The 26,613-nt window shown below is 52.3% G+C and overlaps 9 protein-coding genes across 9 annotated transcripts; 2 read left to right on the top strand and 7 right to left on the bottom strand.

Annotated features, from left to right (window-relative positions):
- Positions 1–570: 570 nt before the first annotated feature.
- SEPMUDRAFT_148286 (uncharacterized protein) lies at positions 571–2,865 on the bottom strand. The gene has a single exon (XM_016904825.1). It carries the CDS (start codon positions 2,783–2,785, stop codon positions 620–622), a length of 2,166 nt encoding a protein of 721 aa, XP_016762747.1. The 5' UTR covers positions 2,786–2,865; the 3' UTR covers positions 571–619.
- On the bottom strand, positions 2,848–5,002 carry SEPMUDRAFT_148285 (uncharacterized protein). The gene is made up of 2 exons (XM_016904824.1): positions 2,933–5,002; positions 2,848–2,881 (listed from the first exon to the last, which is right to left on the bottom strand). Exon 1 carries the CDS (start codon positions 4,855–4,857, stop codon positions 3,601–3,603), a length of 1,257 nt encoding a protein of 418 aa, XP_016762746.1. The 5' UTR covers positions 4,858–5,002; the 3' UTR covers positions 2,848–2,881; positions 2,933–3,600.
- Positions 5,003–5,625: 623 nt separating this feature from the next.
- On the bottom strand, positions 5,626–7,443 carry SEPMUDRAFT_148283 (MFS general substrate transporter). Its single transcript, XM_016904823.1, has 4 exons — positions 6,982–7,443; positions 6,703–6,886; positions 6,221–6,626; positions 5,626–6,158 (listed from the first exon to the last, which is right to left on the bottom strand). Exons 1-4 carry the CDS (start codon positions 7,358–7,360, stop codon positions 5,649–5,651), a joined length of 1,479 nt encoding a protein of 492 aa, XP_016762745.1. The 5' UTR covers positions 7,361–7,443; the 3' UTR covers positions 5,626–5,648.
- Positions 7,444–8,158: 715 nt separating this feature from the next.
- On the top strand, positions 8,159–9,611 carry SEPMUDRAFT_148281 (cyanamide hydratase). Its single transcript, XM_016904822.1, has 3 exons — positions 8,159–8,417; positions 8,504–8,803; positions 8,895–9,611. Exons 2-3 carry the CDS (start codon positions 8,587–8,589, stop codon positions 9,401–9,403), a joined length of 726 nt encoding a protein of 241 aa, XP_016762744.1. The 5' UTR covers positions 8,159–8,417; positions 8,504–8,586; the 3' UTR covers positions 9,404–9,611.
- SEPMUDRAFT_63168 (glycoside hydrolase family 20 protein) lies at positions 9,556–12,254 on the bottom strand (the record flags this gene model as incomplete). The annotated part of the gene is made up of 3 exons (XM_016909626.1): positions 11,478–12,254; positions 10,873–11,366; positions 9,556–10,783 (listed from the first exon to the last, which is right to left on the bottom strand). The coding sequence occupies exons 1-3, from the start codon at positions 12,000–12,002 to the stop codon at positions 9,556–9,558; spliced, it is 2,247 nt and encodes a 748-aa protein (XP_016762743.1). The 5' UTR covers positions 12,003–12,254.
- Positions 12,255–12,791: 537 nt separating this feature from the next.
- On the bottom strand, positions 12,792–17,636 carry SEPMUDRAFT_39665 (Pentafunctional AroM protein; the record flags this gene model as incomplete). The annotated part of the gene is made up of 3 exons (XM_016908756.1): positions 12,792–14,638; positions 14,673–15,624; positions 15,756–17,636. The coding sequence occupies 3 exons, from the start codon at positions 17,634–17,636 to the stop codon at positions 12,792–12,794; spliced, it is 4,680 nt and encodes a 1,559-aa protein (XP_016762742.1).
- A 369-nt stretch (positions 17,637–18,005) lies between these two features.
- On the bottom strand, positions 18,006–19,518 carry SEPMUDRAFT_148279 (40S ribosomal protein SA). The gene is made up of 2 exons (XM_016904821.1): positions 19,306–19,518; positions 18,006–19,160 (listed from the first exon to the last, which is right to left on the bottom strand). The coding sequence occupies exons 1-2, from the start codon at positions 19,476–19,478 to the stop codon at positions 18,401–18,403; spliced, it is 933 nt and encodes a 310-aa protein (XP_016762741.1). The 5' UTR covers positions 19,479–19,518; the 3' UTR covers positions 18,006–18,400.
- A 142-nt stretch (positions 19,519–19,660) lies between these two features.
- SEPMUDRAFT_148278 (uncharacterized protein) lies at positions 19,661–21,291 on the top strand. Its single transcript, XM_016904820.1, has 3 exons — positions 19,661–19,760; positions 19,818–21,061; positions 21,123–21,291. Exons 1-2 carry the CDS (start codon positions 19,715–19,717, stop codon positions 20,870–20,872), a joined length of 1,101 nt encoding a protein of 366 aa, XP_016762740.1. The 5' UTR covers positions 19,661–19,714; the 3' UTR covers positions 20,873–21,061; positions 21,123–21,291.
- Positions 21,292–22,962: 1,671 nt separating this feature from the next.
- SEPMUDRAFT_106910 (uncharacterized protein) lies at positions 22,963–23,640 on the bottom strand (the record flags this gene model as incomplete). Its single annotated transcript, XM_016900657.1, has 1 exon — positions 22,963–23,640. One exon carries the CDS (start codon positions 23,638–23,640, stop codon positions 22,963–22,965), a length of 678 nt encoding a protein of 225 aa, XP_016762739.1.
- Between the last annotated feature and the right edge of the window lie 2,973 nt (positions 23,641–26,613).

The following is a 26,613-nucleotide window of genomic DNA, read 5'->3' as shown; positions in this document are numbered from 1 at the left end:
GTAGTAGTAGTAGTAGTAGTAGTAGTAGTAGTAGTAGTAGTAGTAGTAGTAGAGAGAGAGAGAGAGAGAGAGAGAGAGAGAGAGAGAGAGAGAGAGAGAGAGAGAGAGAGAGAGAGAGAGAGGAAAGAGATACACCTACAGGTACTCTTTGACCAGCTGATCAGGCAGACAGTCAGGCAGTCAGCAGTACAGATAGTCATGCCATACCTTACCTTACCTTACCTTACCTGTACCTACCTTACCCACATACCTACCTGACTATCATGCCATTACGAGGTACTACCTACCTACTATCAGTATCAAGGTTACAGTGTGGTGGTGTATACATCTTAGATACTTTATCTCTCCAACATGTACGGGTAAGGTACCTAGTCAGAAGCTATGGCCACCTCACCGATAAGACCGATTATACCTTATGTAAGACTAATGTGTCTAGACTAATGTAGTTTAGACCAGCCGAACCTGCGGGCCGGGCACGCGCGCGCGGGGGGGATGGGGTGGGGGTGGGGTGTTCACTGTTCATGTGAAAATACCTATACCTTCTAATAAACACACATATCATATCAAATCATCACAACTACATATATTAACTCCATGTACATAAAAAAACACTACAGATTCAAAACCCAGAAAAATCATCCTCCTCGCCCAAAACAAAACAACACCATAACCTCTCCTTGTCCTCCCCACCACCACCACCACTCATCGGCACCACCCTCAAAGCCTGCCTCACCCTCCCCCCTTTCTCCCAAAACCCTTCAATTCGAAACCCCTCCACCTCACCCGCCCTCTTCGCCACAGCACTAACAATTCCCCTCTGAAAGCCCCTCGCAGCCGCACTCTCTCCAACCTTCTCACCCGCCTGACTGCCTCGAGGATCCGTATACCAATCTTCGTACAAGCGACGAGAACAATAGGGGATTTTGATCGTGTGCGGCGTCACACCATCCGCGTGCCAACTCGTGGGTTGTAGAATCAGAATGTCGTGATACTGGTCTGCGAGGTGGGTGAGATGGCGTAAAAAGGTCAAGGTGGATAGGGATGCGGTGGTGGCATCGAGGTGAGAGAAGACGTTGACGGCTGTGTCGATCATGGTGTGGATGTGGTCGCGGTGTTGGAGGTCGTCTGCTATGGCGATCCAGTAGTCAATGTTGTTGCTGCTGCTGCTGATGCTGCTACTACTATTACGATTAACATCCAGACTGTTCGGCGTGGATCGGAGAATGCTCGCGCGAGAAGGTGAGGTCGGGGATTCGCAGACTGCAATATCGGAGATGGCGAGGCAGGTGCCTTCCGCTAATTCTGCAATGGCGGCGTGGGCAATGTGTGCGGTGACGTCGATTTCGGCGGAGAGCAGAGATGATCGGTTGCCGGACTTGCGGTCGACGATTTGGTTGACGCATTGGAGGAATACGCGGACGTTCGTGTGCTGGGTGGTGGAAGCGGGTTGGAGGCGAAGCGAGCATTCGACTTCACTTCCACCGGGTGCCATGAGGAACGTTCGTGTGCCCACGACTGTTGTGGTATTGTGGGAAATGGATACGCATTTCGCAGGTGTGCCGTAAATCTTGGGGTCACAGATGACTACGCTTTCGGAGTGGCGAGTAGCTGGTGTCGCCAGCTTGACACGGCTTGTGTTCTCCGGAGCAGAGCCAGACCGACTCTCCTTGTTAACCGGAGGGCCATGCTCGTTCTGTTGCGAGTAGAGCGTCGATGCAGACGTGAGTGTGGGAGCAGAGACGGTACTGGAAGAGGATGCTTTACTACCATCATCATCGGGCACCTCGTCGGGGTCGAACCAGTCTTGTTGGAGGTGTCTTCGGACCAACTTCGATCGAGCAAGCGCAATCACGAGCTGATCAAGCTGCTCGGGTGTGATGCGTATAGTTGGCTTGGTTTGATCTGGTATCTGCCTGCGCTCATCCGCGTGTACATCAGCAGAACTTTCAGCGGGAGGCTCCGCCGCGACAGGTCCCACGTAGATTGCGCTCGGAGGGCGAGTCAGAGACGCTGAAGTCGTGGCACGAGGCGTAGGCAAGTCGTCGTCGTCGTCATCATCATCATCTTCCGCATAGTCTCTTGGTAGTGTTGGGCTATTCAATGGGCTTGACAAACAGGTCCTTGACGAGTGCACATCGGTCGGCGTAAAATATATCTCTTTCGCACCCGAACTAGATCTCTTCCTGCGAGGTCGATCTGAGGACGAAGCACTGGACGTGTTGCTGAGATTTCGTTTGTGGCTATCAGTATCAATATGTAGCTCAGTGGTCAAAATGCTCTTCGTTTCTGGCACCTGTGGAAGGACTCGAGTCGAGTATTCCAGCACACCAACTTTATGACGAACGGTGTCTGATCGTATGATTCCGGAGGCCAGAGCAGCAGCAACTCTATCGTCCGTCTTGCCCGCAGCGATAGGAGAATAGACCACTGGCTGAAGCAATTCTGGGCTCGAAGGCTCAGTCACGCTGCCCTGAGAGAGCTGCTGTTCAGGGCTAACCTGTGAGGCATGTTGAGACTGAGTGAAGGTGTCAGTAGTGTCGACAGGGTCTTCCGGTGACGAGTTGTCCTTCTCACTGCCCCCAATCGCGCTCGGTACGAAACGCACGCTTTTCCGGACTGCCGAAGACCGCTTGAGTTGGGGGGTTCCCTTGCTCTGATGGGAACCCAGGATCTGCGACTCATATTGCTGTGTTCTGATGTCAAGGTACTGTGGTCTAGACGAGGATGGCGTGCCATCAAGGAGCTGGCTGGCAGTAGCCACCGCAAAGTCCTTGGTGCTGACCATGGTGGGTGCCGTAGTAGGTAATGTCTCAAACAATGTTTGATTTGGGTATATTAGTGACTGACCTGCAGTGTTCGATTTTCAATACTGGTCGCAGACCTAGATTGGGATTATTATGAGGCCGTCAAGTGCAAGTGAAATGGTACAGACTTGAAAACATTAGGAGCGTGCGTGGATACCACATCTCTTGTGATAGTTGCCATGTCAAAGACCATTGTCTGAAGCCTCGAAATTAGTGGCTTGAAGGATGATGCACTGGTAACAAAGAAAATCAAGGGATCCGAGAGACGAAATAGCATCAGAGACAAAGGCGCCGTTCTATTCGTGAACAATGAGTGGAAACACACCTCGGTCCAGGTGCCAGCGGAGACAGAGCTCGTCATTCGGTATGGTATCTGTCTGTAGCGTGATTCGTGTACTCAACCAACTCTTCTTCTCCTATGCCCTTGTAAGTCATCGCTGCATGCTAAAGAACGCTGTACACAAACGAATCGTGACTGCTGGATGATGCTTCACTCGACGCTCTTGGCATCTGAGATCGCTTCGAGCTCCTCGAGCACCGCGCTGTCAATGTCACGATCGTACTCGTCGCGCTCTTGCTCGGTCGATGCGCCGCACTGGCGCGACGTATGAGTCTCATCACGGATTTCAAGAGTTCGGTCTCCGCTAAACTCCCGGCCACTGGGATTACGTATTGGGCTTTGGCCATGCCGAGATACCGCCATACCACCAAAGTGAAGCTTGTCCCACTGCGTCGCCTCCAGACGAGCCATATTAATGGATGCGCATCTGTTGCAGCCGAGACCGTCGTCACTGGTCTATTGTGAGAGAAGATACTCGACAGCACCCTGTACACTGCCGCCACTTCTCCGTAGCGCAGCCACATTTCTGTCAAAGTCGTAGAAGCCCATATCGTTCAATGATCGCAGCTCATTCTCATATCGCTCTTCTGGAGGTCTGGTATCGGCAGGAACCTGTGGTGCCTGGGCACCACCAAATCCGCCCATACCGCCGAATGGGTTGAACCCTGCCTCTCCGGCTCCTGCACCACCGCCGTATGCTTGCATCATCTGCTGCATCATCTCTGGATTCTGCATGAGATGCTGCGTCATCTGCGCCATGGGATTACCCGCGCCTGGTCCCCCGGCCTGACCACCGAATGGGCTGCCAAATAGATTCTGTGTATTGGCAGAGCCAGTGTCTCCTGCCGCTGGATTAGCAGTGCCGCCAGCCGCACCTCCTGGAAAGAGGGCTGCGAAAGGATTGGGTGGTGGAGCTCCGGCTTGGCCGGCCGGTGCAGCAGCAGCGTTCGCGTTTCCACCCTCGGTCGTGTCCGTTTGTCCTGGCATTGGAAAGGCGCCTTCGCCGCCTGCTCCATTACCTCCCATCGCCCGTTGCATCTGCATCTGCATACGGATCATGTCCGGGTTCAACATCATGCGTCTCATCTCGGGATTTTCGATTGCCGCACGAGCCATGGGATTGTTGCGAATGGAAGGGTTGTTTCGAAGCATGTTGAGGACAGCGGGATTATTCATGGCTTCGTTCATCTGCTGCGCGAAGTTGGGATCATCAAGCAATCTAAGCATCTGATCAGGGTCGGGCGGCGCACCCATACCACCATCGGCGCCGAACATGTCTGCCCCAGGAAGCCCGTGAAAGCCTGCGTATCGAGCACCTGTAATCTGAGCAAGTGGATCGCCGGCACCTGTTCCAGCTGCTATGTTGGTAGGCACATTCGATGCAGGCTGCCCAGCTCCAGGTGGTACAGATGCCGCGCCACCTTGATTTGCAGGGTTCTGCCGGACGTTGCTCGCCGCACTCTTGACGAGATGTACCGTGTTGCCGTCCTTGATTTTGTAGCTGCCTAAAGTATCGGCGTCCTTGAGCACTCGCCCGCTGTAGATCAGTCGCTGTCGGTCGGCTGGCGTGTCGGCGTAGTCGGAGGATGAGAGCTTCTCTTTCAGCTCGGCGACAGTTGTGGTTGCTGGCAGGGTGAAGGCGTACTTGGAGTCGGAAGAGGACTTGACATTGAACGTAACGTGGACATCGCTGTCTGTATTACTGTCGGCCATGGTGGCCACACGAACCTGCGAAGGGCGGGGCGGTGGACGTCTGGGTGGGAGAGGGTGGTGGGTGGTGGGTGGTGGGGGTATCGTTTGTGGTAGCGGTGGTGTTGCCGGACTGCCGGCTGCGAAAGTAAGAATGAAGTGTGGCGGTGGTCTAGACGAATGACGAGTGCAACGATATGTGTGTCGGAGGAGGTGGAGGAGGTGGAGGTGGCGGTGATGGTGGTGGTGGTGGTGGTGTCTATGTGCGATTGGAAGGTGTCGAAGAGGTGATGTGGTTTGCTCAGAAAGTGGTGGAAGGTCCTGGACGTAGAGGATCGCGGTCGCAAGCAACAGCAACACTGCAATAGCAACACCGCAGCCGAACCTTAGGCGAACGATGACGCCGGCCCGTGCTGGAGGGAATCTACCCTGATAATTGGAAGTGCAGGTGGCGGGGGGGACGGGAAGACTGACTGTTGCGGCACTTCCCGCTAGAGTCCGCTACTTTCCTCACCTACCTGACTCGGTGGTGATACGCCCCGCCCCGCCTCCAACAGATCCACGTGGCTGTCGAGACGTGCTGCTTACGTGCCTACTGTAAAACTGTCCCCCTTGACCTCGATCATTTGGGGCTGGGCCAGGAGAGAGAGGGTATATAGTCAAGCAAGCGGTCAGATGACAGTATTGTTTTTAAAAGGAGAAAAGAAAAGAAAAAGAAAAAGAAAAAGAAAAAGAAAAAGAAAAAGGCTGCAAGGGAATAAGAACACAGCGAAAAAGGGAGGCAGCGCTGGGGGCGTGATCAATAATGTCTCCTACTAGCATTTAGAATGTATCTTCCCTCGAGCTTTCACCATGCGTGAAGTCACCACGAATGCCACACCAGTCAAAGTAGCAACTGCACTCCACAGCTGAGCGCCCAAATATTTACCACCCATGGCATTCTGAATAGCTCCGCCGATGCTCGGTCCCGTGAGGGTCGCAAAGGAGATGGCGCCAAAGGCCATTCCCAGCCGGGTGCCAAACGCATTCATATTCGGAGTGATGGATGCCACGGTCGAGGGCAGGAGACACTGAAAGGCGGAGCTGCCGATCCCATAAAAGACCGCAAAGGTATATGTGCCCGCGGATGTACGCACCGCGATCCAACTGAAGGAGACGATGGTCAGGTAGACGAAGATGGGGATCATGGTATTCAACTGTCCAAATCGACTGGCGAAGAGGGGCGGGATTAATCGGGCGGGTACGCCGACACCATTGACGAGGATGGTGATGGTGATTGCCGCATTGAAAGGCATACCGACCACTTCGATGCCATAGGAGGATAGCTGCCGGAATACAGTATCAGCGCAAGCATCAGGGGGGGATGGGGCGATATCCATGTACTTACATAGTAGAAGGTGAAGTAGACGGCCCACATGACGAGGCACAGACCAGCGACGAGGAAAGCATATGTGGGCTCCTTGAATGCGGAGAAATCCACCATGGGCCCGGACTTTCGAGGAGGCATCCGGGGCCGCATGAACACCAGGACAATGCTGAGCATGCCTAGGTTCAGGAAGCCCAGAACGCGGGTGGTCCACGCAAAACCCAATTTGGGCAAAAGCTGTTGCACCAGGACGGGGTAGATCATGCCACCCACGCTGTTGCCCGTCGTGACAATGCCAATGGCCAGCGCTCGCTTGGTCGAGAAGTAGGTGCCCACGACTCCCATTGCCGGCGTGAAGAAGAGACCTCCGCCAATGCCAGTCATGACTCCTTGCGTGAGCAGGAATTGGTAGTACCGGGTCGACAGACTATCACAGCACGTGTGTTCATGATTAGCCTCGGCAGATGGTGCAGATGATTTGTATGAGCACAAGAATAAGGTACCTCATCAAGAATATGCCCACCAGCTGAACCAGGATTCCCAGGATGACGACGGGCATGAAGTAGCCAGCATCGGAGGCGCGGCCGGAGAATACGCCAATGAAGAAGGTAAAGAAGTTTTGGAGGGAACCAATCCACGAGATGGTAGAGCCGGGGCGCTCAAGAGTGAGAGTGTAGTAGGATTGAACTGAGAAGCGTCAGTCCATCAGCGGTCCGCACAACATCGAGGATCTCATCTCGCAATGCGGTCAACAGGGTCGAGCAATTGCTGATGGGACTTACAGGCACCGTATGAGTTCACCCAGCCCCAGGACGTGAACACCACAATCCATCCCATGGCGACCTGGGTCCAGGCGGACACACCTCCATCGGGTGCAGGTGGCGGGTTCACAATGGAGCGGGTGGTGAAGCGGGAGGCAACCTTGGTCAGAACGTTGCTCGCCACTCTCTTGAGATCCTGAGACGACTGGCGGGGCACGGATTCGTGCTTGGAGCGGATCTCGTCCGCATCCTGTTCATCGTGGAGGGAGACTTCCTCGAGTTCGGCTTGATCATCTCGGATGGAGAGTGATTTGTGGCTGCCCGCGGTCGTAGATCCCGACCTCACATCCTCCGTCCCTTTCTCGTTGCCGTCCTGATGGTCATCATATTCGTCGGACATGGTGACAGGAGCAGCATCGAAGATGGAGAGGCCAATAGTGTGATATCCAGGTGGTGGTGAGAGGATTGTACCCGAAGGTTCTGACTAACTGGAGCATTCACATGATGAGAGATGAGGTTGCCATTCAACGCTTCGGTCGTAAATGTTGCGGCCAGTAGCTCCGTGGTCGGCGAGCGGGTGCCGTGTCATCCTGCTGTCCAATTGACTGATGCGCAGAGTGGGAAGATCCATTTTTCCCCTGCCTGTTTCGGCTTCACAAGGCACAATACAGCAGCGGGCCAGTGGCCTCGCCCGTCCGCTCCGTCGCGCACTCGCGGCCGACGGTGTATTACCCGAACAGGATATTCAGCCCAGAATACTAGAAGAGGTGGCGAATGTGCAGCATTCTGGAGACCGGGAGACGGTGCAAAAAGGGCATATAGCACCCTGCAAGCGGCGGAACAAAGTTGGCAGATGAATTTTTTCCCTGGAGGCAATCCGCAGTCGCAGTCGCGTTGTGGCATACGCCGACGACAACCGCTATCCAGTGGACCGGTGACCGGTTGTGGAACGAGACATGCTCACGAATTTTTGTTGATACCTAATCGCCGAATAGGCGGACGTGCAGTAGCCACGCACGTGTTGCTCCTCGAGACGGGGCAGCGAGTGGGCCGCCGGCAAGGGCAGGCGACGCCGACACGGCCAACAGGAGGGACTAGTCTGTTTATCTGTATCATCTATCATCGTACTCGTTATTCACTGCCCGGGAGGTCAGTGATTCATAATCATTCATTGGTAATTTCAACTAATTTGTTTTATAGATCCTGCAGCTAATCACAGCTGGAAGTGAATACTATTACAGAGACTAAGTCTGAGAGTCTGAGAGTCGTCTCGGCCACGTGGTGTATAGTTCTCCGATATGTAGAGATGGAGTAATCATCCTGGATGGCGTCTGTGCGTGGTGTGTGTGCCCTAGGCAGTGTATCCCTGTTGTGGAATACGTACAATGGCTTCATCGGGGAGAGGGAGAGAGAGAGGTCGATGTGAAGAGAAGTGATGGAAGTGATGGAAGAGAAAGGTACATGACCTACTACATGTACCTACAGATATATCCAAAAGGAGCCGTTCAAGCGGCTGCAACGCAACACACGCTGACACAAGCAGACACACGTCACTCCATCACTCATCATGACATCCATATCCACCTCCAGTAGAGTCAGAATAACAACAACATCAACAACATCAAAATGTCCAAAGAATCACCCATTACGGCCTTTGGCTGGCATGAAGTGCCACGCAATCGCTCCAATATCCCATCTGCAGCCGAAGCAAACACCATCCCAACCGAACTCACCTTCGACACCATCTGGCCCCAGACTAAACTCGTCCAACAAGCACAAGCACACGTCAAAGCTCTCTTACCGCAAGAGACGTATAACCACAGTCTCCGCGTATATAGCTACGGTCTGCCTCTCCCTCTCCCTTCTTCTTCTTCTCCTCCTCCTCCTCCTCCTCCTACATCATAATAGCTAACAGAGACACTTCCTCCCTCCAGGCCACACCATCGTTACCCAACACTTCCCCTCCTGGCTGCATCAAACCTCTCCCGACCTCTTCTTCGAAACCTGGGCCCTGACATGTCTCTTCCACGACATCGGCACCACCCCCGCAAACCGCACTTCCACCCATCTCTCCTTCGAATTCCAAGGTGGCTTCATCGCTCTGCAAGAATTACAAAAATTCCACGCACCCCAATCGCAAGCCGAAAGTGTCTGTGAAGCCATCATTCGCCACCAAGATCCCGGTGAGACGGGAACGATTTCGAGAATGGGCCAGTTGGTGCAAATCGCTACCGAGCTGGATAATATGGGCTGGCAGGCGTATTTGGTGCATCCACGTGTGATAGAGCAAGTGGTTCGGCAGTATCCGAGATTGAAGTGGTCGGCGTGTTTCTCCCAGGCGATTCAGGCCGAGTTGGATGCGAAGCCGTGGTGTCATACGACTGCGATTCCCGGGTTTAAAGAGGCTGTTGCTAATAATGAAGTTATGAAATCTTATGATTAATGTAGATTAGATTAGTTACTTGGATGTCACATACCGTACGCAGTGAAAAGAAAAAGAAGAAAGAAAGAAAACCAGTCCTCAATCCAACCATCACCAACCCCCAGCTCCCTCGCCGAGACTCTTGAAGCTAAGGTACATGTAGGCAGTGACTTCTACACAGCATAATCCACCAACTTCATCCTCTTCAACAACCCCTCCCATCCACCGCCTCCAATCACATTCAAAGGCGCCACAATCGCCATTTCCGACCACGCAAACCTCTCCCCATTCACACCCACCACCGTCCGAAACTCCATCTCATCATCCATGCCAGCAACAGCAAAAAACGTCCGATTCCCCCTCCCCATCAACTTGGCTTCCACCCATTCCCCAATGGGTAAACTATAATTCAACGCAAAAGCATTGCCCGCCGAAACAAGCATCAATTGGGTTGAAGTGCCATTTCCAGAACGTAATTCACTATCCGGTCCGGTGAAAATTGATCCTCCTCCTCCTCCCTCCCCTCCAGTGGTGGTGGAAGTCTGCTGGAGGGTAAAGGATAAAGTGTAATTCTGTCCTTTGGATGTCAAAGGTGTAGAAAAAGTGCAATTGGGCGAAATGTGTATCGCCGTCGTCGACCCACCCTCATCATCATCAGGAGTAGTAGGAACGATATCGCAAGTAGAATTTGCATCGTAGCCATTTCCAGAGAGATCAGGAATAACCATCATCATCCCATTCTCATTCTCATATCCCGCCACCACTTCCGCCAGAGAAATTCTCGTAAAATCATATTCCACAATCACATCCCCCTTCGAATCCACTCTGCGATCCAAATTCTGTCCCGGAGCCACTTTCTGCAACTTCTCCCACACTTCCTCATATTCATCCTCCAAAATGTTGCCTCCCCACTGCTTATCCGCCAAAGCAGGAAGATAGTCTCTCCAAGGATAATACGCTTCCAAATACGTCGACGTATTGGGTCCGTAATCGTTCCACTGCGCTGCGACATGTCCGAGCACACCGGGGGAATTTCGCGGAGGGTTGTTGGTGGCGTTGTTGGGGTCGAAGATGTGGGGGGCGAACGCGGTGCCGTCTTCCGGGTTGCCGTGGAAGAGGAGGGTGGTGTTGTGGAGTTGTTGAGGGTAGGAGGTGCTGTATTTTTGGACGAGGTACGTGTGGTCGTCGGAGTTGATGACTTTGTACCCGTTTTGGATGTAGTCTTGATAGGGGTAGTCTTCGAAGAATTCCCAGTGTTGGAGTGTGACGTTGGTGGAGATGTTGTTGGTATAGTTGCTTTTGGGGGGAAAGGTTCCCCAGATGCGGATGGTTTTGTTGCCTGTGGCTGCGATGTAGCTGTTCATGGCATTGACAAAGTCGTTGTACACTTCGGCGAGGGCGCTGTGATTTGTGATTGTCAGCACAACTGATGCCTCCCATCTAGCAGTAGAGAGAGAGAGTGGCGAAATTATAGGTAGGTAGGTACTTACTCTTTACTCAAAGTATTATCCACATACTCATCTGCCCCGATATGCACAGCCTTACTGTGAAACCACGGCAAGAATGTCTTCCAGATCGTCTCCATCAGCGGTATGGTATCCGGATATGTAATATTCAACAAATCAAACTGTTCCGCAATCGCAAGTTCGGGCTTCCACTGCGTAAAAACGAGAGCATGTCCCGGCATTTCAATTTCAGGAATCACCGTCACGCCTCGAGCCGCACAACTCGATTGGATATAATCAAAGTCCTGACGAGTGTACGATTCATTTCTCCGCCGATTGAGGCCAGCCAGCGCGGGTTCGTCAGACCAGAGTCGAAACGCAGAATACAGCTCTTGTTGTCGCTCCATGGAGTAAATCTCGATATTGTTGTAGAGATTATCGCTCAAATGAACATGAAACGTGTTCTGTTTGTAAAAGGAAATCCAACTGCACATTTCAATCAGGAATTCCGGGGGATAGTAATGTCGGCCAGCATCGAGCTGATGAGAGAAAAAAAGACTTGATCGTCAGTGTATGTTCTGCCCTGTTTTTTTCTTCTTTGTTGGGTGCATTTGCATCTTCACCCATTCGAACAACAACAGGCTGCTTACGAAAATCCCTCTGGTTCCCCAACCAGGACTGTCAATTCCATATCCCGCCTCAATCCGGCCATCGTGCAAAGCGGCTTGCTGCAGCAGCGATCGCGTTCCCCACCACACTCCCAGTGGACTGGCGCCGGTGATGATCACGCCCGTACTGGTCACATTGATCGCATAAGCCTCCGAAGTCCATCGATCAGCCGCATCTCTGAAGTCACTGTTGTTGGCCACAGTCAAGAAGACCTGCCCAGCTGCAGCGTGCTTCCCACATTCCACAGAGATGGCCGGAACAGATGGCGATATCGCTGCCATGTCAGCCGCGAATGTCTCCGCAAAGGCGCGGAGTGAAGGTGGAATCAGTGTCCAGCCATCAGTATCCTTGGCATCGGCATATTCAGTGTCAACCACAATCTTGTTCAACTGCGCGAGATCGAATGTGCCACCTCCAGAGGCTGTAAATGGTACGGTGGGCAACCCGGTCCAGTCTGCTAGACATGTCGTGCTCAGGACGAGCACAGCATAGACCGCTGTGAGCATTGTAAGCAAGATGAGGGGAAGAAGTGCCTTTCTCTCTCAGCAGCGGAATGTGGTACAGCTCAAGATGGATATCTCCCTACAACTTGTACCTGTTCATGCTCATGCTCGTGCTCGTGCTCATCATGCTCATCCTCATCACCGTCGTGGCAGTGCCGGTGGGGTTCTATAGTTGTTCCATCATGATGTTGCACAAACTAGTGAGTTGACCTGCAGGTACTGTACCTGACTACCTGTAGACCGCGCACAAGGGGGAGTTGGATAGGGAGAGAAAGGAGGTATGTGATTGGGGGTTTGATGGGAAGTTTGATTGGGAGTTTGATTGTGGTGTGACATTGAACGGGTGGGGAAATGAAACTTTGGGCGACTCCCGCCTATCAACCAGGATGCCTTCTTCCTAGATAGGCACATGGCGAACTGCCACGGTGCTACCCTTCACCTGCAGCAGATAAGCAAGCCACTTGCGCCGTGGAGCACTTCCAAGAACCATGGAGCAGCATTCTTTCGACCTCACGCACAAAGCCCAAGCAGTAATGTAACATGTAACATCAATCGTTCAATAAGGGTTCGGGAAAAGGAGAGCTGCTGCTGCTGCATAACAACGTCTTCATCTTCGGAAATACCAGGGCGGTCTGCACCAAGGGGATGCTCGTATTCTGCTGACACTGATCCCGAGAAGACCTCCTCCCATCACCATCGCCAGACTTCAGGGTCAGCGTCGGGCCTTCCTGAGACAGACAATTCAGTACATTTGGCATGGGACATCCGCCTGCTATGCGTGAATCGCACTATTCACGATCTTCCCAAGACCGCGTTTCGGCTGACCTCATAGAGTGGCATGATGTCTGTCCACAGCTTGAACTGGTGTACACCCTGCGCGACCAGCGCCTCCAGACCAGGCACAGTGTTCCATCCACTCTTCTCTGCCAGCTCCATGAGTTGCGTGACAGCGGGTTTATAGGCCATTTCGAGCAATACCTTGCTGCGTGTAGTCGCTGCACTCTGCGCGAAGACGGTCTGCAAGATACTCTCCAGCGTCGTATCAATAGGCAGATCACCAGGAATCGTACCCACAGCAACAACAGGTGGGACAGCAACTTGCCTTGCTTCTTCGGGGCTGGATAACAGCGTGATGTTGTACTCTGCTGGGAAAGAAGCAGTGAGTTGTGCCAGCTTGGTCTTGTTTCTGCCAAGTAAGTAGATGGGACTATATCCCATGTTTTTCAAAGCGTAAATCGCAGCTCTCGCTGTACCGCCTCCACCGACCACCATGCCAGCTTCGCGGCTCACTGCAGCCGGCGTACTTTGTGCGCCAGCGTTACGGAGCGCGAGAACCATGCCTTGCCAGTCTGTATTGTGACCAACAAGCATGTTCTTGCCAGAAGACGATTTGGTGGGCACGATGGTGTTCACGGCGCCGATCGTCTGCGCCGCAGGATCAATGGCATCGAGCAAAGGCATGATGTCGAGCTTGAGGGGAATGGTGACACTGGCTCCGCCAAACTCAGGCGAGCGGATGATGTCTGCAGCCGAGGATGCTTGATCCGTCTCGTGGGTTCCGTAGATATGTGGTAAGCCAGTCAGGTTGAAGAGTGTATTGTGCAAAGCTGGTGAGCGCGATTGCTGCACAGGCTTTCCGAATAGATAGAACTTCTTCGCAGGTATCTCACCGACGATGCCGAGCACTTTTCTGATCTCGGCCGCCGATACCTGACCAGGCGCAGCTTTGACAGGCAAGGCAGGATGGCTGACGGGTGTCATGAAACCGTTGGTGACTCTGCTCATTTTGCCCAACTCGCCCATGTTCATAGCGATGACAGGCAAGTGCGGGAACTCCTTGGCCACTGTTTTCTTGAATGCTTTGAGATCATCGTTGGCGTCAGAGTCCTTGGCCACACCGATGAGCTTCACAATGTCGCCATATTGGCGCGCTGCATCGAAGTGAGCTCTCCACTCTTCTGCACCATCGGCCCAGGAAAGCTGGCCCTTAGGATCGTGGTGCGAAGAAATTATGGTGCACATCTTCCTGTGGCTCAATACATATTCCTTGAGCTCAGGCGCAGCGGTCAGTTCCAGGTCCACGAAATCGAAGCCCATGCGCAAACCTTCCGCATAGAGCGCAATGGCTTGCTCGGTCGCCTCGTCGGGAAACTGGCCACCTTGACTGACACTCCTCAACGTGAAAATCAAAGGCAGAGTGGTCGAAGCTCTCAGGAGGGCAACCTGCTCGCTCAGGAACCCAGGCCTCCAGTGCGTTTCTCCTGGTTCTTTGTCTGGATCCACGAGCAAATCGACTCTGAGCTCAATAGCATCACTGCCCATTGTCACCTCCGGCAAGATAGGAACAATTTGTTGTATCGTAGGGCTTGTCAAGGCGATGAAGAACGAATGCTGCTTTGCCAAGATCTTCTGCAATGCTCCGCTTCTCCCTGTCATGGTGTTCAGGAACCTCGTGAAGTCGTCCAAGGGGCTGGTCCAACCTACAATGGCAGTTGTCTCGTCCACAGTCTGGCTATGGTAGTGCAAGTTACTGCATTCCTCAAACCACGGCTTACGCCTGAGGTAGACGCCCATCATGTCTTCGACATACGCAGGGCGAGTCTTGTCAATATACATCGATATGACTATTGCCATGATGGCTAGCTTTGGCGTACATGTGACGAGAAGCAAGACGGAGGAGAACGTTTACCACATTCCCAAGCAGAGCTACATCAACCCAGCTGAATACGAGGTTGAAAGTGATGCGAGTAGCGCGACTTACCCCCTCGCTATTGCGGCCATTACCGGGACAAAGTGCACGGTGCCAAACATCGGGTCTTCTTCCTTGCAAGGCGATGCGCGCTTCGCTGTTGATGTACTCCGCCCCATGGGATGTACGGTGGAGCAGACGGAGACGAGCACAACAGTCACAGGACCTCCGGTCGGCAAGCTCAAGCCCATACCCGAGTTGGACATGGAGCCCATGACTGATGCTTTCCTGACTGCATCTGTCCTCGCTGCTGTTTCTGAACCGAACAAATATGGCGCGACAACAAGAATCATCGGCATTGCAAACCAGAAAGTTAAAGAGTGCAACCGCATTGTAGCGATGATCGATGAGCTTGCAAAGTTTGGTGTGACGTGCAGAGAGCTGGATGACGGTATTGAGATTGATGGCGTTGGTAGTAACATTCAGGCGCCCTCTAGCGCCATAGATTGCTACGATGACCACAGAGTGGCGATGAGTTTCAGTGTCCTTGCTGCTGTTGCACCGAAGGGCACGCTGATTCTCGAGCGAGAGTGTACTGGCAAGACTTGGCCTGGCTGGTGGGACGTCCTGCACCAGACTTTTGGCGTCAAACTCGAGGGTGTCGAGCCTGAGCAACCTCACGCTAATGGTCACACGAACGGCCACACCAACGGCGTCGCTGAAATCAATGGTTATGTGAATGGAGAAGTCAAGAAGTCTGTCTTCATCATTGGCATGCGAGGTGCTGGTAAGACCACGACTGGAGGCTGGGCTGCACGAATTCTGGGTTGGCCATTCATCGACATGGACCTTGAACTTGAGAAACAGGAAGGCATGTCGATTCCTGAGATGCTCAAGGATAATGACTGGGATGGATTCCGTCGGAAAGAACTGGGGCTGCTGAAGCGCCTCATGGCGGAGAAGCCAAACGGTTACGTGTTTGCAACCGGTGGCGGCATCGTCGAAACTTCAGAAGCTCGTGCCTTGCTCACGAAGTGGCAGGAAGACGGTATGGTGCTCTACGTCACGCGAGACATCAAGGCAATCATAGATTTCTTGAACAGCTGACTGATGACCTTGCCGCCGACAAGGCGCAGAGTCACAGGCTTTTTCGCATATGGAGCTGATATGAGAATTGAGGAGACGTACTGCGACGAGACCTTTGCTGTGAGCTCAATGTCACCGCCTTCAAAGCCGCCGGCTGCACCAATGCGCAGAGGCAGGCTTTGGCTGCCCGGCTTACCGAGATACTCCATGTCGACGCCGTTTGATTTGAGGGCATCAACCAGTGGACCTTGCGGTCGTTCTTGCATGCGAGCGTTCCCAGTCAGGATAGTGTGAGATGCTTCTTTGGAAGGTTCTGCCAGAGTCAGGGCTGTCGTCAAGAAGCGCGAAGCAGTGCCAGCATTGCCAATAAAGATTTCATCTGCTGAGGCCTTCAAATTTCCACCGTTGCCATTCACAACCAGCACACGGCCTGAATCTTCCCATGCATATGTCGCACCTCGTAGACTCGCGATCGCAGAGAGCATGTATTGTGTGTCATCGGAAGCTAGCAAATTGGTAATCCTGCATTCTCCCTTGCCCAGCGCTGCCATTAGTAATATTCGATTCGAGATGCTCTTGCTTCCGGGGGGTTTGCACACTACGTCCAAGCCTTCGGGCACGCCAGGCTTGACCAGCACAGAGGGACAAAGAACAATCCTAATATCTTCATCATCGCACTTGGCTGCTCCTGGTCCAGTCTCTGGCTCATAGCATTTCCCGATCGATTCCAGCAGTGCAATCTTCTTCTTCGACCCAGCGTTCTTTTTGTCTACTGCCATCTTCCTGAGCAGCTCGTCCGCTTTGCAGACTTTCCTCGTCTTCTTGGTAATGAACTTGTCCTCCAAGCTCGTCGGTAGTCCATAACTCTTGATGGCCTTTGTCAGCCTCGCTACAGCAGCAGGCTCCAGTATGCCCAGGTATCTTGCCAGCTCTGCCTCTTTCACCATACCCACAGCAACACACTCTCCATGTAGAATTTCCGGAGTCAGAATAGCCTCATAAGCATGGCCAATAGAGTGTCCAAAGTTGAGCAGATTTCGTAACCCACCTTCCCTCTCATCTGCAGTAACAACTTCTGCCTTGACACGTGCACTGCCCAGCACGATCCTCTTGAACACATTCTCGATGCCCTCAAACCGTCCTCTTCCCAGCGGCCTCTCCAAAGCAGCCATGATAGCATCGGCGCCTTCTTCCAACCTCTCAAATTCCCTCTCATCCCAGATTGCAGCAGTCTTCACCACCTCAGCCATTCCATTGCAAACTTGCCTCTTGTCCAATGTCTCCAAGAAAGCCAGATCAATGTAAATCCTCTCTGGTTGCCAGAATGCTCCTACCAAATTCTTTCCCATAGGAACATCAATGGCCGTTTTCCCGCCAATCGAACTATCGACCATGCTCAGCAGACTCGTCGGGATCTGTACGAACTTGATGCCCCGCATGTATGTCGCAGCAACATATCCGAGTAAGTCTCCCATGACCCCACCGCCTAATGCAAGCAGGATAGTATCCCTCGTGCATCCTTGACTGAGGAGCCAGTCTTCGATTTGGGCTTTGACCTTACGGCTCTTGCTCGTTTCGCCGGGTGGGATGGTGTCGTAGACGAGGAGTCGTACATCCTCCGCTCTCTTACCCAGCTTGGCGCGCTCGGCCTCGAAAGACCGGATGAAGGCGGGGACATAGGGCAATTTGGCGAGGTTGGAGTCGCAAATGAGAACATAGGTCGACGAGGGAATGTTAGCGAGGAGATCATGTGTTGCGTAGTGAGGCCACAGTCCATAGTCGACTATGATGGTGTCCTTGCCGAGTATGGACACTTTCGTGGCGGTTTCTGAACCTGCGCTGGGCGCCTTGTTCGACGCCATATTGGGGCGGTGTGAGTTTGTATCGTGTAGTCTGTATTGGGGTCTCGCCTTTACATGGAGCTGAAGTGCTCAGTCGATCCGAGCCAGTGCAGACAGACCGCACAGTCACTGCGAACTCGCCAAGACGGCGTTGAAATGAAAGTGCAGTCGTGTCGGTCCGGTGCCAGGTGCCAGGTGCGAGGTGCGAGAAGTCTCTGCATAAGGTACGGCAGGTCAGGCAAGGTGAATGTGGGCGGGAGAAGCACAAAGAAGGTCAATGGCAGGTTGACTCAGACTGGAGGTATATTTCCGGCACAGAAATTCGCCGATACCTATTGAAGCATGACGGTTGACGAACTCCCGGGAGACCGTAAACGCACTTTTCTGAACAGGGATCACAGTGGATCGCCAATGCGGAACGCAGATCATTTTCAGGCACAACCCGCCGAGAGTCCCGCCATGAGGTAGTATATGGACCTCCTGGCGATAAAAACTAACCACGCTACGACATCATCACAGTAAGACGTGGAACGATACATGTACAGTGCAGCGACTGCTTGGTAATGGAGAGAGTACACGCGCCTGAAGATATCTTGTATGACTCTACAGACCCGGCAACTTTCGTTGACCGATCGGGCTTCCTAGCACAGGGCATTCTCCTCCATCGTTGCAAACAAGCTGCACCGACAGTAGGCTTCTTTCCCTCGTAAAGCGCCAGTACTTTCTCCTAGCCTGTGAGGGCGAATCGCATTTTGGTAATAGAAGGCCAAATCTCTAGCACATGTCTACCACTGGGTCTCAGCGGGAGCCGAGGACTCAGCACCGGTAGTGCCATCAGCAGCCCAGCCCTGGTTGCCCGTCTCGATTGGGGCGCTTGCAGCGGCCCAGTCAGCGCCCTCAGCGTCCCAAGTGGAAGCAGCTTGAGCACCAGCAGTACCGGAAGCAGCAGCGAAAGCCGAGCTGCCGGCATTACCGACCTCCCACTCGTTGTTGAACCCGCTCTCCACTGCGCCGGAGCCAACCTCGTCGACACCTGGCACCTTGCCTTCTTCCTGACCAGCAGAGTCCTTGTTCTCCTCCGCTTCTGGGTCGCGATAGAAGTACAGATCGGTCATGACATCCCACTCAGTCTCACGACTGGCGAGAGTGCCACGAAGACGGAGCACCTCACGGGCAAGCATCCACCATACGAGACCAATCGCGTGACGACCCTTGTTGTTGGTTGGAATGGCAACATCGACGTACTCGGTTGGTGAGTCGGTATCGCAGAGCGCGATGACTGGGATGTTGACGTACGAAGCCTCTTTGATGGCCTGGGCATCGGTGCGTGGGTCGGTCACGATGATCAAGCGGGGCTCCTTGAACGAGCGGGTGATGTAGTTCGTGAAGTTACCCGGGGTGAAACGACCAGCGATTGGAGAGGCACCAGTGTGGGCAGCGAACTTGAGGACAGCACGCTGACCGTATGGGCGGGCAGAGATGACAGCAATGTCGGCTGGGTTGTCAATGGCGGCGACGATGCGGGCAGCGAGCACAATCTTCTCCCTATCGCAGGAATTAGCATATATGTAAATGTGCCATAAGTAACAAATTTGCAGAAGCGCAAGAAGCGCCACAAATCTGGTCGTAAGCGCCCAAGCAAGTCTCCCTGATCTCGCGCTGTAACGAGAAAGTGCCCACTTCCACATACCAGGTCTTGCCAATGTTGATCACGTTGATACCGTCTGGACGAGTCTTCCAGAGGTATGGCTCCATGTGCACCTGCAAGTTCTTGCTGCCAATGTGAGCCTGCGCCGACAGGAGCATCTCAATGTCCTGGGCAGTGGCGTTGAACACCGGGGGGAGGTTCTTTGGGGATGCCATGGCGAGTGCGCGTCGATGTTGTCGGTGTTGAAGAATCGCCAGTCGCTGCAGCTTGTAAACTGGAAATCTGAGTGCGAACGTGGGTCGGCATGACTAAGACAGCTGAGTGGTCTTGGCGCGCTCTTCTCCCCCGAGATCCGCACCAGGCGATCGTACTGTCCGCGGTCTATCCGAATATGCTCGATTGCTGTGGCTTGCTATTTATTCTTGTAATGAAGCGGGTGTAGACCATCATCATGCCGCCTCGAATACCCGTTGCGCAATGCCTGCGGGCTTCTAGCAGTAAGTCGATATGCAGGAGAGATGGATGCATGCGGCAATCGCTCACAGAGACTGCAGTAACGCCCTCGCCCGTTCCCTTTGTGTCCATCACGCGTTCGTTCTCGGCGACTCCCAGCTCGTCCGCCTCGACCGCCAAGCAACGAAGGAGGCACCGCGATCCCTATGCCATTGCGCAGGCGAAAGCGAAAAAGGCCGCCAACCTGAGCAGGCAGGAGGTGCTGACGAAAGAACGAGTGGGCAGTCTGGGCGATCCCGTTCGAGGTGTTACAACGGCATTCGTACAGTCTTTTGACACTGCTTTGCCCCCCGAGTCTGGAGCATCTACGCCCTCATTGCAGACGGGAACTGACCCGGCAGTGAAGGCGGAAACGGACAACCATCTCAATTTCTACCTGACCAAGGAAGAGCTGGCGCGAGGTATAGGGAGGAGCCAGTGGCTGAGTAGTCCATCGATTCAGGATGAGCCTGACGAGTCTGAGAGCCGTAGTGAGCAGGATGGCGGCCAAAATCGTCCTCGCGGAGACAGCGCCGATATAATGGAAGCGATGTTTGCCGACGAGTCTAGAGGTTCTGGCACGAGGAGCTCAGACTGGACGCGTTCAATGTCTGCTTTGGCGGACTTGACAACGGATGTCACGCCGGAAGCACGCCAGAAGAGACTAGAAGAGGAGAGTACCACCGCGGAAGAAGCATTGCGACGTATCTCCAGCTTATCATTGGGGAGCAGCAAGGACAGGTTGAGAGTGAACAAGCAGAGATGCATAGAGGTCTTTGGGCGGCACAACACGGAGCAGACACTATCCCCAAGGCTCGCTTCAGCAGCGACGACGGGCGGCGAGCAACAAAAAGTGGAACGCGTGGGAGCAGATACCGGTAGTAGTGAAGTGCAGATCGCCATTCTGACTGCCAAGATCCGAGCCGTGGCCGACTTCTTGGAAACGAGAGGCACCATGGACAAGCACAACAAGAGAAATTTGAGGCTGCTGGTGCACAGAAGAGCGAAACTGTTGAAATATCTGAGGAGAAAGGAAAGAGGCGGTCCACGATGGCAGAACCTGGTGGAGAAGCTGGGTTTGTCTGATGGAACATGGAAGGGCGAGATCACGTTGTAAAGGAGCGGGCATTTGCACATCACGGTGCTCCTGACCACTTATATATGTACAGATACCAAATCCCGCTATGCACAGCAAGGCGGAGACTTCGCCGTCAACGTGCACTTTGTTTTTGTCTAAGTGGCACCGTAACGACAGCAAAGAGGCCTCCAATAGTGTTGAAGCCGTTCATCATCCAAGCAAACGTTCGTACGTTCGACTAAGTTTGAGCTAATAGCAGCTTCACTACTAACCTACTGCCTATACGAAGACACATCTGCCATGACAGACAATAATACTGGCTGAGAGCAAGACGCGATTCGCTTCGAAGAACGGCAGTGCAACTGTGCGCATCGCTACAATCCTGATCAAGCTCACGAGAGGACAACAGCGTCCATCGAATTGTGAGGTTTGTTGAAAGTTAAGCTATCTGTCGAAATCGTACTCCAGGGGCGTGTGATGGATGGTTTCAAGTGGCCATGCGGACCAGGCCAGGGAATGCAAGTCCTGAGGATCAGCGGAGACAAGTCCGTTGTTCTTCTTCTTCTTCGAATCTTCTTCTTGGTAACCCCTGTCCCTGACCTGACCAGCCCAGGCTCGGCGACAACCAGCCCAACTCGACAACTACATGATCATTGCCGCAGTACCCCTTCGAGGAAGAATTCCCCCCTCTTTTTTTTTAACAAATACGCTATCGTTCCCAACCCCTCGCGAAGCACATAGGTAGTAACCGATTGGCACCTTTTGAAAAATCTCGGTTCCATATGTATCGTATACTAAGGTAAGAAAGATACGATATCTCGGTCCAATCCTAGTCTGTTAACTAGTATACAGGACCTTCCTTACTACTGTATTACGAGACTTTCTCTTACCGAAAGAGCATATTACTGTATTTACCTTAAGTAAGGACAAGGTAGGTATAAATCGTCCCTACCGAGGTATGTAGGTATCTTATCTTTGCGTTGTCGTCCCGTATATGAATATTTCGTCGGGAAGCCTCTCGAAATACATCTAGGTATCTATCTCCTAGAGGCTTTTTTTTTTTTTTTCTTTTTTTCTTTTCTTTCTTTTTTTTTTCTCTCGGCTAGTGTTACCGGGTTAAGGCTAGAGATCTAGTACAAGGAAGGTAAGTAAGAGGTACCTAACATTACGATAATCCAGATCTTCTCTGCTTGCCCTAACAATATATAGTTCGTTGAAGAAAAAAAATAAAAGGGATTCAGATATTGGAAGCTAATAGGTTTCGAGAGGATGTATACATGTAGGTAATAAGTACATACCTACCTGACCTGCCTACATCCTAGGTAGGTATTGATTGTTTGCTAGGCTGCAGATATGTACCTAGGTACTAAAGCGATTATAGGCGTAAGCCACTCACTACCTTATTGATACCTACCTCTAGAATTCCTTTTTTCTTTTAACAACGTAAGAATTGATTTTCCAACGAAACGAAAACACGAGAAACGACCTATTTTCCCTTTCTAATAGCGCTTAAAACGACTGATCGATCGGGTTGTGAGAGAGAGAGTCTCCAAGGGTGCTGTGCGATTCCCATTGCTTCGGTTCGGTTGTAAGAAGGTACGAAAAAAATCCCCTGTGTGCCTTGTGTACCTAAGGTACCTACATCTAGGTACCTTTTAGTCTTTTGTATGGTTTACAGGAGGTTGAGAATTGGGTAGAATGTCCGTATAGCTTATTCTTGCATTTGAAGTGTATTAGTGCTCATATGTCAAAACGATGTTAGATCGACGGATTAGAACTTTTGAGAGGTGCGATTGATGGGTTCGATACAGGTACCTAAGGTACAGGTAAGCCTACATGTAGGAGATATCATGGATGATGACGGGATGCGTCTTGAAATGCATATCTACATGTAGGTACATAACCTGGTACCTGACATCTGACGACAGGTGGTCATGCATACAAGGAGTACTACCAGGTACAGCCCCTATATGCTTGCAAGAAGAAAGAAAAAAAAGAGTATAGTCCACCACTTGTCATGTCACGATGTGTCCGCAAGACGTTTCAATTCCCCATTGCCTCGGATTCTCATCGAATCAATCCTTCCTTCGTCCTCCGACCTCCATCTCCTGTCAACAGATTTGTTATCATCAAGGAGGTCGTTGCCCAGTGGTACAACGTCTGCCGGCTAGCGGTACGAGAAACACGGCAATGGCAGGTGAATAAATACGATCCCATCGAATTCGCCACGACTGGTGGCGATGCCCACGATAGGTCTCCTGTGTGACCCGCATGACGAATGAAGGTTCCGTACCTCGCCAGTAGTAATCGAGACCATTGTCCGCGCCATTCGGTGTAGTCTGCGCCGGCGATCTGATGCGGACTTCGACGAACGTGTCAAATGGACCGGCCCCATCCCCCCGAGGTCGGGGAGGTGGCACCGTGCGAGCGCGGACAGTATAAGATGGCGATATGTGTACGCCATCACCGAAGAACTCGACCCCTGCTGTTCTTGCGTGGTGGGTAACGGGATCAAGTACGATTGTGAAATATCCGCTGAGGCCTTGACGGCGGGAACCGACGTCGAGAGTAACTTCTGGGGATCTCTGGTTGACCCAGAACACCGGTCGATCTGCCGGGCACGTATTCGGTGGAGCATGGAATTCGGCGGGTGTGGGCGGAGGGGCAGCAGGATGTGTTCGCTTGCTCAGTTCCACTGAGAAGCTTTCCTCTTCCAGTGAGTAGTCCAGGGAATAGTTTTCCACTGGAAAGCTGCCAACAGACAAGATGGCGGGAATGAGCCACAACGCGGCCAAGGTGCTTTTCATTGTAGCTGAGTAGACGGTTTCGAGGTCCAGAGAGAGAGAGAGGTCCAGAGAGAGAGAGAGAGAGAGAGAGAGAGAAGTACACGGAAGTGTTGGGAGGACCGTGTTGCGAATGATGAGCCGATCAATGCGATGTTTCGACCCTTTTATATACATACCAGGTACCTAGAAAATGTTGCAATGCCGTCCTGTCTGGTGCCTAGATCGTATGCCAAATCACTATCTTACTGTTCGAATTGCGAAGTATTCCTAGACTTACCTGGGCTGCATGCTACATCCTTCTCAAACACTTTCAGCAACACTGGGGGGCATGCAGAGCAACGTGATATACGAGCACAATCTCGTCAGCGCTCACAACCGAATGCTTACCTGACTGTCTTTTTAAACGAGCCGACCTGACCATGCTCTAGTTTCTCGTATTAGAGACCGGGATGCCAGCTTTAACAATATCCTCTCTCTCAGCTCTCAGCGCGGCAGCGATTATCAACACCAACAGCTCGAGTTTTAATATGGTATGAAAACAGCGGCATTTGAGAGCAGAGAGAAGATACTGTAAGAGATGGGATCCCGGTCTCGACTACGTATTGACGAGTGCACACTTTACACCCGTTTCTAGGACATGGTCCCTCTGGACTTGCACTCGAGCATAGCCAGATTCTTGGGTTGTTACATTACTGACTGTTCATTGTTCTACACGGCAGTAGTAGTACCGCACTGGATATTCGAGGTCTGTTTTTTGGCTGAAGACCGAAAAATAAATGAATGCAGTGCTCACAGGCTAATAGCTCGTTAGCCCCAACTCTGAAACTCAACTCTATTAGTGTTGTAAAGACTTCTACCGGAGGCATACTCGGTGTAGTTTTCGTCTATGATTTGGATAATTCTGCATCTCCGCAGCTGGTGGGCGAGAGCGTAGTCGTAGTATACCATGTCGTTGTGGTTCTTCGGGCCCTCAGGGCTTATACTGGGAGATCCTGATTTCTTGCTCTAGCTGTATGACCAGGCAATGCGGACGTTCGCTCGTATTCCTAGAACTCCTAATCGGGTAGTAGTGTGGGCGACGGCATGGTCTTGATCGAGTTACTCCGTCCAGATAAGGGCGCGCGCGCCTAGATTGGCGTGCCACTACCACGTGCGACACCAGTGCGCTCACGTAGGGCTGAGTTGAGTCGTTAGTGCCTAAAAGGCATATTGAAAGCTGACTAGCTATGTGCACGCACTGGCAAAGGCTCTATCGGTAAAAGGTGAATGAGCAGCGGCTCGAAGGGCTTCGCACGCTTCATCGCTTGGTCGCATGCACTTCTGGAAGAAACTTGGTGATATAACTGGGAGCGCTAGCAAGCTGCCACTGCAGCGAGCGCAGCATGTGCCTGAGATAACTCTTATATCAAGGAGTGTTTCGAAAATGGGCTCCACGTCCGCGTAACCCTCTGCCTTGGATGAAGGCATGGTCTCCCACAACCGTCGCCGGGTCTATCCCTCGCTTTTTCTACTGCCTCTGCAGTTCTATCGAAGTCTCAAGGCTGGCAATCATCCCCTTCGGCCACGATGCTCTTGTCTAGATACGCCAGCGCGTGGTAAGCGTGACATGGCCGCAGCCGTGGCTCGGGACAGCTAGCTGATTGTGTCTGGGAACGGAGACTGAGGTATTAACTTGGCTCCTTTGAGCGATATTGCGGTTGGCGAAGAAGATGGAACAAATTGTCTCTGGTCGGTGGTGTTAGAGCCAGCAGGAGCAGGCGGACTTGACTTCTCTGATGTTGAGATGTATTAACATGTATGTAAGCGGCTTACTCAGCTTGTGGGATACATGAATCCATGGATCTAGGTAGGTACCTGAGGTACATGTACCTTACTTCCAGTACCTCCTACAAACACACCTCACCGTTGCTGCATAAATTCCAGGTTGACTTGCCTTTGATAGATCATAAATGGAACGTAATAAATCTCACAAGATCAAGGACCGCGCAACTCGATGGCAATAGATCAAGAGATACACCAACACCCGCAATGTGCCTCTTCCTTCTCACCCACAAAAGCTCACATGCCAGACTATTGCCCCTTATTCAAGATCCGACTTGCGTGGATCATACAACAAAATCGTCTATAAAATAAAATAAATTCGTTCTGATCAGACTGGCGAAAATCTGGGCTATACAATTTTCCTCAAGTGCGGCAAAAGATGCCATTTTCCGACGCGAAGGGGCTGGGAGGCTGAAAGTTGCTGCCATCAACGTAGGTAGTCCGCGACCAAACCGATATTCCTGTACCTGAGATCCAAAGCCTCCAGCTGGAACTTGCATACGATTAATGTGAACTTGGTCTGGGACCCTTTTCTTGATAAGCACGTGGGTAGATGGGGATCAGCTTGGGCGATATATTGACTCAGGGCAATCGATGGAACTTCTCAAGATCGAATAATACCTACCTCACACGAGAGTCTCTCGAGCGCTACCTTACTATCGAACATGTTTGAAGACAAATTGCGTGCTTTACGCTCCAGTTGTCATCACCTCCAAATCGTCCACGAGAAAGCGTTGCTGATTTCGATGAGCTTGCTGCGGTGGTGTCTGCAGAAGCCACAGAGGCTTTTGTCAAAGTCGAGATGTCTTCGAACACAAAGCTGCCTCCATTGTCAGAGATGGCGCCTCAGTCACCTCGTTTTGGCATTCCGCCAAATATCTCAAGCCAGGACCACTTGAAGCGCTACGAGGAGGAGTTGTCGCAAACGAATGTGATTGCATGCCGAGTTTGCGTGACTGCAACCAACAGAAGTGCCGGTTGTGTGAAGTACCTAATGTAATTGATGGCGACGATCGTGTTGGTCTGAATTCAGCTGAGAGATATCTCCTTGGTACTACACTGGAGACTGGACGCTCACAGCAAAAATGCATCTTGCTCGCACAGCGAGCCCGCCACCGTTTGTGTCTGCCTCCCAACTGTAAAAAGAAAGAAAAAACCGCCAAAAAAGATATT

The sequence above is a fragment of the Sphaerulina musiva genome (genome assembly GCF_000320565.1).
Source record: "Sphaerulina musiva SO2202 unplaced genomic scaffold SEPMUscaffold_3, whole genome shotgun sequence".
NCBI lineage: Eukaryota > Fungi > Ascomycota > Dothideomycetes > Mycosphaerellales > Mycosphaerellaceae > Sphaerulina > Sphaerulina musiva.
The sequence above is the reverse complement of the archived record's forward strand: the minus strand, read 5'-3'. Positions and strand labels throughout refer to the sequence as shown.